The sequence below is a fragment of the Bombina bombina genome, chromosome 7 (genome assembly GCF_027579735.1).
Source record: "Bombina bombina isolate aBomBom1 chromosome 7, aBomBom1.pri, whole genome shotgun sequence".
Classification (NCBI taxonomy): domain Eukaryota; kingdom Metazoa; phylum Chordata; class Amphibia; order Anura; family Bombinatoridae; genus Bombina; species Bombina bombina.
Window position 1 is genome coordinate 255,029,269 of NC_069505.1, and position 10,511 is coordinate 255,039,779.

The 10,511-nt window shown below is 35.1% G+C and overlaps 1 protein-coding gene across 1 annotated transcript in view; it reads left to right on the top strand.

The window, feature by feature from the left end:
• The window catches only part of SLC6A1 (solute carrier family 6 member 1), a 70,032-nt gene extending 62,195 nt beyond the window's left edge, over positions 1-7,837 (top strand). The window contains exons 13-14 of the mRNA XM_053688951.1: positions 60-227; positions 7,435-7,837. Of these exons, the coding sequence (XP_053544926.1) occupies positions 60-227; positions 7,435-7,539 (273 nt within the window). The 3' untranslated portion in view covers positions 7,540-7,837. The remainder of the gene's footprint in view (positions 1-59; positions 228-7,434) is intronic.
• Positions 7,838-10,511: the final 2,674 nt, after the last annotated feature.

A 10,511-nucleotide genomic window follows, 5' to 3' on the forward strand; every position in this document is an offset into this window, starting at 1 on the left:
CATATTAATAAAGGTAAATTAAAGTTATCCCAGTAACTGAAGTAACCTCTTTATTTCAGGGTGTGTTTCTGTTTAGTGCCATTCAAATGACTCCACTTACCATGGGAAGTTATGTATTTCCATCCTGGGGCCAAGGTGTTGGATGGTTCATGGCACTGTCTTCAATGATTTTGATACCAGGCTATATGATCTATCTGTTCCTCTCTCTTAAAGGTTCTTTAAAGCAGGTATGTATTTGCAGCTATTGTTCTCCCTTTGTTGGTTTTCATTCATCAAAAAATGACATAATAGAAACATAGAAACATAGATATTGACGGCAGATAAGAGCCATAGGCCCAGCAAGTCTGCCCGACCTTACCTAACAGTATAAACTTATCTAGTTCGTAGGATAGCCTTATGCTTGTCCCATGCATTTTTAAAGTCCCCCACAGTGTTTGTTGCTACTACCTTATGAGGAAGTTTATTCCATAAATCAATCACTCTTTCTGTAAAGAAGCTTCCTCAAATTACTCCTGAATCTACTACCCAGGGGCGAAACTACAGGGGGTGCAGAGGTCGCAGGTGCAACTGGGCCCCTGAGGGTGGGGGCCCAGCTTAAAAAAAAATAAAAAAAAAATCTTTTATAAATTGTTTTTATATATATATATATATATATATATATATATATATTTTTTTTTAAATAAAAAATGTTAACCTACCACTGCCTGCACTGATATCATGTGAGTGTGACATGACTACAATGGTTAGTGTTTCTGTTTTACCCATTGGTGTTTATGTGTGTGTGTATGGTGTGTGTGTATGTATGTGACTGTGTGTGTATTTATGCATGTATGTGTGTTTGTGTATGTTTGTGGAACCAGCAAATTACAGACCTTGTTACTACAGCATGGGGGGCAGAGGGTAAACAGTGTCTCTATACAGTACCACTATATACAGTATGGGGGGTCACTTTATAAAGTACTGGGATGGGTAGGGTCAGGCCAGCCATCTCACCGGCAGATTACAGACTGTGTCACTAACTTACTATATACAGTAATGGGGGGTTAAATAGTGTCACTATATATATATATATATATATATATATATATATACAGTAATAGGGGGTCAGACCATCTCACAGACTGTGGGCACAGGGTACCTCCTTTTGCAGACATGTAATATGATTCACATTTTTTTCTGTGTTAAATGTAAAAAAAAAAAAAATGTATTAAATTCACCTTTTTGTTGGAGGGGGGAGGGGCGGTGGGGGGCCCCTTCTTAGATTCTTGCACCTGGGCCCTGTGGTTTCTAGTTACGTCTCTGCTACTACCCTTTAGCTTGAGATCATGACCCCTTGTTCTTGAATTTTCCATTTTATGTAAAATACCCACAGCCTGTTTTACTAAGCCCTTTAACGTAATGTTAGTTTTGTTCTTTGAGGTCAGTGGAAAATAGGCTTTGTGATAAACAAAACAAAAACATTCTCAGTAAGGAAGATTTAATCAAATTGTGAGATAGTCTAGCCAGCAAGTTGTGACAATCAAACATCCAAAATATAACATTAAAAAAGGGAATTAGTTATTAAAGGGACATGAAATCCATTTTTTCCCACAATTTAGATACAGCATTCAATTTGAAACAACTTTCCAAATGTACTTCTATGATCTAAAATTCTTTGTTTTTGGTATCCTTTGTTGAAAAGCATACTAGGTAGACTCAGAGGCAACACTGTAGTACTGGGAGCTAATTGCTGATAGTTGCTTCACATAAATGACCCAATGATTTCAGCTAGCTCCCAATAGTGAAATTTTGCCCATTCAACAAAATATAACTAGAGAATAAAGCAAATTTGATGATAGATTGAAAAACTTGAGCTATGAAAAAAAAAAATGGGGTTCATGTCCTTTTAAATGAAAATGAAATTTCAAAAATATGTTAATTAGAAAAGAAAATAGTAAATTATCCATTTAATCCAGAAAAAAAAATCTGGCTTCAATGTATGTGATCAGGAAGGGAACAGAACAATGTTTGCTTCATTTTTTGTAATGCAAAAATGTCAGATGTGTAAGTGTATGAAATTAGCCAGTGCAAGGTGATATGTAATTAGACGGTAGATTTACACAAGAAATAGATACTTCTGCTACTTGGTTGTTTAGTGATTGTAAACTCTTCCCTTTATAAAATCAGAACCGGATTGTTAGTGATATTTTAGATGAAGTTTAATTCATCAGTTGTAATGAAGTTGCGCTATAACTTACTTTTTAATATAGATATGCAATTCAAATATCCCCTGCTCTGCCGCCCACTACAAAAGCCAATTTTTCTGTGAGCTCAAAGATAAACTTTCTTTTTGTAAACTTACCAAGATCCATCAGTTGAGACTATATTTTTGGAACATATTAGTATTTTAATGGGTCTTTCTTCATTAATTAAAGGTTCAGTCGAAATATATTGACTTTTGACTCTCGAAAATTATTTTTACGTATTGACTGAATTTGGAGCTTGTAAAGTGATCACAGTGCTATAACATATCACTTGTTTAGAATGCATTTTCAAATGTAAAGCTCCAAAAAAGGCACCTTTCAAGTGTTAATTGCCTGTTTTTAAAAACGAAACAGGGAATTCTCCTGAAACTGACACATACAATAGCCTATTCACACCTCCTAAGGTTACATCAAGCTATTGTGATTGTGCTGAATTAAAAAGTAGTCTTTTTAACCCAAAAAAACGTTGAAAATGTGGCTCCTTATAGATCGGGGCCAAAATAATTTTACCTTTTTACCATGATTTTATATTTGTTCTATCTTTTTTGAGTGAACTCTAAACTCTAAACGTTTTCACTTTTTTTTTAAAGGAAATAAATAATAAAAGACGAATAAAAAAGAAAGAAGGGCCCGTATGAAGTAGTCAATTCTGAACCACAAAGCCCCAATAATGCAGGAAATAAACTTACAAGTGTGAAGCACTAACCAGTGCTAAATGCTCTAGCTAGGGTCTTCCAGCTAGAGGGCCACTTAGGTACACTGCAGCTGCCAGTTTCTCCTTTTTGTATTGCTGACTTGTGAAGGCCAGGTACCAGCTCAATCACAGAAACAAATAGATTATTTAATAAAAACAAATATGAAATACAAGGAGTTTCTCAGCCATTTCAGGTCAAGCTAACACTTCAGGATTCAGTATCTGAAAAAAATGTCATAATATATTATATTTACTAATCCTATATTTTATTTGCATGATTGCTTTATTATTATTTAATTACTATGGTCTTTATTATTTAGCTCATAGTTTTAATCAATAATATCTATTAAAAAAATAAATTAAAAATAACTGTGACATTTTAAATATATTGGGCGCGATCCGATATAGATCGCAGTTTGCGGCGCAAGCGAGGGAACCGGCGTCGCCCGCAGTTTTAGCTCGCAACTCGAGCTATCCCATATAAGTCGCCGTCAGATGCTAACGTGCCGTAAGTCTGACAAACCAGCGATGTCCAGAAATCTGCGCAAGTACAAATTTCTGGGGTCGCCAGTGACTTGCGGCACGTTAGAATCTGCCGGCGCCTATAAAACCTGACTAAAGTCTAAAACACCCGCACTGTCTAACACGCCTCCCTAACATAGCCCGCACTGTCTAACACGCCTCCCTAACATAGCCCGACACGTCTAACCCTCTATCCGCTATCCCCCCTCACTAGCCTAACAATAAAAAAGCTATTAACCCCTAAACCGCCGCTCCCGTACCCCGCCGCAACCTAATAAAGTTATTAACCCCTAAACCGCCGCTCCCGTACCCCGCCGCCAGCTATATTATATCTATAACCCCCTAAAGTGAGCCCCTAACACCGCCGCCATCTATATTAAAATTATTAACCCCTAATGTAAGCCCCTTACACCGCCGCCATCTCTATTAAAATGATTAACCCCTAATTTAATCTACCTACCCCGCCGCCAGCTATATTATCTATATTAACCCTAAGTATATTATAGTTAATATAGTTATTACATTATATATATTAACTATATTAACCCTAATTATATTAGGGTTAATATAGTTAATATAGTTACTATAGTATTTATATTAACTATATTAACTCTATCTAACCCTAACACCCCTAACTAAATTCTTATTAAATTAATCTAATTCATTTATAAACTAAAATATTCCTATTTAAATCTAAATACTTACCTATAAAATAAACCCTAAGATAGCTACAATATAATTAATAATTACATTGTAGCTATGTTAGGGTTAATATTTATTTTACAGGTAAATTGTTAATTATTTTAACTAGGTATAATAGATATTAAATAGTTATTAACTATTTAATATCTACCTAGTTAAAATAATTACCCAATTACCTGTAAAATAAATCCTAACCTAAGTTACAAATACACCTACACTATCAATAAATTTAATAAACTACAAACATCTATCTAAAAATACAATTAAATTAACTAAACTAAATTACAAAAAAAAACAAACACTAAATTACAAAAAATAAAAAAAAGATTACAAGATTTTTAAGCTAATTACACCTATTCTAAGCCCCCTAATAAAATAATAAACCCCCAAAATAAAAAAAATTCCCTGCCCTATTCTAAATTAAACAAATTTCAAAGCTCTTTACCTTACCAGCCCTTAAAAGGGCCTTTTGTGGGGCATGCCCCAAAGAATTCAGCTCTTTTGCATACAACAAATACAATCCCCCCCCCCCATTACAACCCACCACCCACATACCCCTATTCTAAAACCACCCAAACCCCCCTTAAAAAAGCCTAACACTACCCCCCTGAAGATCTCCCTACCTTGTCTTCACCACACCGGGCCGAACTCCTGATCCGATCCGGGCGATGTCTTCCTCCAAGCGGCAAAGAAGAATTCTTCCTCCGGCGATGTCTTCCTCCAAGCGGCAAAGAAGAATTCTTCCTCCTGCGACGTCTTCCTCCAAGCGGCAGCAAAGTCTTCATTCTTCCTGCGGCATCTTCAATCTTCTTTCTTCGCTCCGCCGCCGCGGAGCATCCATCCCGGCCGACTGCTGTACTACGAATGAGGTACCTTTAAATGACGTCATCCAAGATGGCGTCCGCCGAATTCCGATTGGCTGATAGGATTCTATCAGCCAATCGGAATTAAGTTTGAAAAATCTGATTGGCTGATTGAATCAGCCAATCAGATTCAAGTTCAATCCGATTGGCTGATCCAATCAGCCAATCAGATTGAGCTTGCATTCTATTGGCTGTTCCGATCAGCCAATAGAATGCGAGCTCAATCTGATTGGCTGTTCGGATCAGCCAATCGGATTGAACTTGAATCTGATTGGCTGATTCAATCAGCCAATCAGATTTTTCAAACTTAATTCCGATTGGCTGATAGAATCCTATCAGCCAATCGGAATTCGGCGGACGCCATCTTGGATGACGTCATTTAAAGGTACCTCATTCCTCATTCGTAGTACAGCAGTCGGCCGGGATGGATGCTCCGCGGCGGCGGAGCAAAGAAAGAAGATTGAAGATGCCGCAGGAAGAATGAAGACTTTGCTGCCGCTTGGAGGAAGACGTCGCCGGAGGAAGAATTCTTCTTTGCTGCTTGGAGGAAGACATCGCCGGAGGAAGAATTCTTCTTTGCCGCTTGGAGGAAGACATCGCCCGGATCGGATCAGGAGTTCGGCCCGGTGTGGTGAAGACAAGGTAGGGAGATCTTCAGGGGGGTAGTGTTAGGCTTTTTTAAGGGGGGTTTGGGTGGTTTTAGAATAGGGGTATGTGGGTGGTGGGTTGTAATGGGGGGGGGGGATTGTATTTGTTGTATGCAAAAGAGCTGAATTCTTTGGGGCATGCCCCACAAAAGGCCCTTTTAAGGGCTGGTAAGGTAAAGAGCTTTGAAATTTGTTTAATTTAGAATAGGGCAGGGAATTTTTTTTATTTTGGGGGCTTATTATTTTATTAGGGGGCTTAGAATAGGTGTAATTAGCTTAAAAATCTTGTAATCTTTTTTTTATTTTTTGTAATTTAGTGTTTGTTTTTTTTTGTAATTTAGTTTAGTTAATTTAATTGTATTTTTAGATAGATGTTTGTAGTTTATTAAATTTATTGATAGTGTAGGTGTATTTGTAACTTAGGTTAGGATTTATTTTACAGGTAATTGGGTAATTATTTTAACTAGGTAGATATTAAATAGTTAATAACTATTTAATATCTATTATACCTAGTTAAAATAATTAACAATTTACCTGTAAAATAAATATTAACCCTAACATAGCTACAATGTAATTATTAATTATATTGTAGCTATCTTAGGGTTTATTTTATAGGTAAGTATTTAGATTTAAATAGGAATATTTTAGTTTATAAATGAATTAGATTAATTTAATATAAATTTAGTTAGGGGTGTTAGGGTTAGATAGAGTTCATATAGTTAATATAAATACTATAGTAACTATATTAACCCTAATATAATTAGGGTTAATATAGTTAATATATATAATGTAATACCTATATTAACTATAATATACTTAGGGTTAATATAGATAATATAGCTGGCGGCGGGGTAGGTAGATTAAATTAGGGGTTAATCATTTTAATAGAGATGGCGGCGGTGTAAGGGGCTTACATTAGGGGTTAATAATATTAATATAGCTGGCGGCGGTATAGGGGGATTAGATTAGGGGTTAATAATTTTTATATAGGTGGCGGCGGTGTAAGGGGTCAGATTAGGGGATAGATAAGGTAGATGGCGGCGGTTTTAGGGGCTCACAGTAGGGGGTTAGTTTATGTAGATGGCGGCGGGGTCCGGGAGCGGCGGTTTAGGGGTTAATAACTTTATTAGGGATTTCGGGGGGAGGGGGATCGCGGTTGACAGGTAGATAGACATTGCGCATGCGTTAGGTGTTAGGTTTATTTTAGCAGATCGCGGTTGACAGGGAGATAGACATTGCGCATGCGTTAGGTGTTAGGTTTATTTTAGAAGATCGCGGTTGACAGGGAGATAGACATTGCGCATGCGTTAGGTGTTAGGTTTATTTTAGCAGCCAGTTTAGGAAGTTACGGGTCTCCAATAGTCAGCGTAAGGCTTCTTACGGCTGCTTTTTGTGGCGAGGTGAAAATGGAGTAAGTTTTCTCCATTTTCGCCACCTAAGTCCTTACGCTGCATATTGGATACCAAACTGCGCGGGTTTGGTATACCTGCCTATGGCCCAAAAAACTACGGGCGACGGCAGAAATATACGCGCGTAACTTCTAGGTTACGCCGTATATGTGATACCAAACCCGCGCAAATATTGGTGTTGCCGGCTTTTGCGGGCGACGATTTTTATCGGATCGACCCCATTATTCAAGAGATTAATATCATGTTTGAATCATCCATTCAGGAGAGAATATGAGTGTATTACATATAGAAATGTTTACTTTTATAATACGTTTAATGAAAAAGAATTAATTAATTTTACATTTCTTTCCCCAGCGACTTCAAGTGATGATTAAGCCAAGTGACGATGTTGTTCACTCTGAAAATGGACCAGAACAGCTGTCACAGAGTAATTCTGCAAACAAAGAAGCCTATATATAAAATACTGTATTGCAATGATGCAGTTTTTATGATGCTTTGAAAAATATGGTTGATAGGACCACAAATTTACATCTGGAATAAAGAATTTACCTACCTCCAGTGGCAAAAAGGGACCATCACCAGTATAGCACAAGGAAATCAACTCGGTTATTTTCATACTGTTTTGTGGGATAATATGATGAAATGGTTTGTGTCTTCAGGCAAACTAGACTGTTAATGTTTTTATCTTTCTGCGAGAGTTGAATTTGTAAACCATTTTTAAATCTATACTTGGCACAGAGATTTGAAAATTTGTGTGGTGGATTTGTACTCATTTATTCTTATATTTCTTATAGTTAATTCCCAAAACTGAAATAGTTGAAGAATTACAAAAAGAAAAAAAAAAATTTTTTTACTTAATTTTTACGTGATGATTTTACAGTCTACAAGTGAGAGCTAAGGTTTACTTTATAGTTAATATTAATGATTTTATTTTAATTTTTTCTAAATATGAAAAGCACATAATGAGTGTGAATTTTTCTTACAATTATTATTATTATTTTTTTATTATTATTATTATTATTTTTTTTTTTTGCATGGAGATATTGAAGCACAAATAATTTCAGGAAAATATTCCGGAGACAAACACTAAAAAATAAATATTTTGCAGATAGAAAAAATAAATATAACTGACACCAGCTTAACATAAAATTCACTAATCTCAAAAACAGAATAATACATAGAAAGCACACATATTAATTTAAAATATTTATAGTAAATACTGCTTAACGTAAAATCCCATCTGGGTAACGAGACACTGGACCATTTGATTTTCTACAATAATGACATTTAATTCAGTTTATTGGTCTAAAAATAAAAAGATTATATTTTTGAAACTGCAGAAGAAGCAAACGTGTTACTCTGGGTGATGATAATTCTAAAATTTCATAGTATGGCAGCTACAAGCGAACAAACAAGACTAGGGGAAACTGTTGACTTTATTATCAAATCGTAAATGACTGTGCCAGAAGTGCACAATCAAATGCTCTTCAGCAAAATTACTGTGCATTTTCAACTGTTATATAGCACATACTCAAAAGTAGAGCTAGTATGTAAAACAGTGTTATCTGTGAATGTTGGTTTTGTTTGTCATATTTGTCCAAAGAGTATGAAGAAAATATGTATGTTCATGCAATAAAGTAATATCCTCAGAATGTCAAGTACATTATATACAGATATTTTAATTGACTTTGTACAACAGTATTGTTAAGTAGACCCTGAGCTCTTTCATATGAAATGTAATATATTAAAATATATGTTTTACATGTCTGTAGCTTGAATCATTTTGAAAGCCAAGCGACATGTTTTGTTGAAATTTTACTTTGTAAATGTACATCTGGTACATTATATTTGTGAATTTCATACAGTAATCAAGATAACAAAAAAAAAATTGCGTTTCTAAGTATTGTTAAATGTACGTACTTAAGTCTTTTGTTGTACTTAATCTGCAGTATTAAATGTTTGATTGTATACAACTGTTACATGAACTGTTGACAGATACTCTTTGTAGAGATATTCTATACAAAATATGTTATATACTATAGCAAAATAGTGTTGTAGGGTTAAATGTGTTTACATTGTGAATAGTAGTATTTTTTGTAGTATTTGCCCTAAGGGGAAACTCAGCCTATTATATGATCAGTTAATCTTACCTGCAATAAAAAATATTATTGTCAAGATACAAAAGAATTATCTCTATATAAAAAATATATATATATATAACATATACATAATTAGCTATATATAAATAAATATATATATATATAAATATATACAGAGCCTGTTACAATACAGTATTATATATCTTTAATAACTTGCAACATATTATATGGACCAAATGTCATATCTTTATAAGATACATTTTAAACGTCTTTAAATGGTGTCAAACTGTCATTACAGCACGGTTGTCATGTACGTTTACTAACCTAGAAAGCAAATAAAGAATATATTACGCTATAGTGATTTATTCCTTGTATGTTTTATCTTTTTACCCATACAATATTTTAGTAATCCTCATATGAACAGATTCTAATGTATGTGTGCACAATATATACCTTAAAGCAGGGGTGTCCAAACTTTGCTCTCCAGAGGTTTTGGAACTACATTTCCGATGATGCTCAGCCAGCATTTTATCTAGCTGAGCATCATGGGAAATTTAGTTCCAAAACCTCTGGAGAGCAAAGTTTGGACACCCCTGCCTTAAAGGGACATTCTGGTCAAAATTTCAATGCATATACTGTAGATGAATTACATTTTTGCATAGAATCATATTTACAATATACATTTACTGGCAAAAATGTTTCTAATAAAAGTTATCACTGTTTTAGTGTTACCAATTTTCTCTGCACGTGCATGTGAAGCATAGCTAGATATTATCAGTGCACCAGCATTTTAAATACTGCAGCTACTCAGTGCACCAGTGGGACTTGTACATGTCAACAATTAACAAATTGATTTATTACCAGATGGTGCAAGTACCTTAGGCCTCTGAGCAAGTGCTGCGATTAAAGGTACATTTTTGGAAAAGATATAGCTTTTATTTGAAGCATTTTTGCTAATAGATGTATAGTGCAAAAATGCTTCTATTCAAAACTGAAATGCACCCATTTTGGCTCGAATGCCCCTTTAATGATAGGGACATAAACATCTGAATTTCAAGAGTTTTCTGTAGTTGTTCAATTAATTAACACACCAACATGTCTTGCCAACAAAGGGCTAGATTACAAGTTAGGCGCTATCATAACGTGCGCCTGTTAATGCGACCATGAGCAGACCTCTGGTTAAAAAAAAAAAAAGTTTCCCCAATTGCCCCTAAAATAAAGAGGACCATATAGTAACATAACAAAAGTATAGGAGCATTTTGACGTTTTAGCAAAATAACTGCAGAAAGCAGATATAAGGGGTTAAAGTGAGGGAATTTGGGGTGTTAGAAA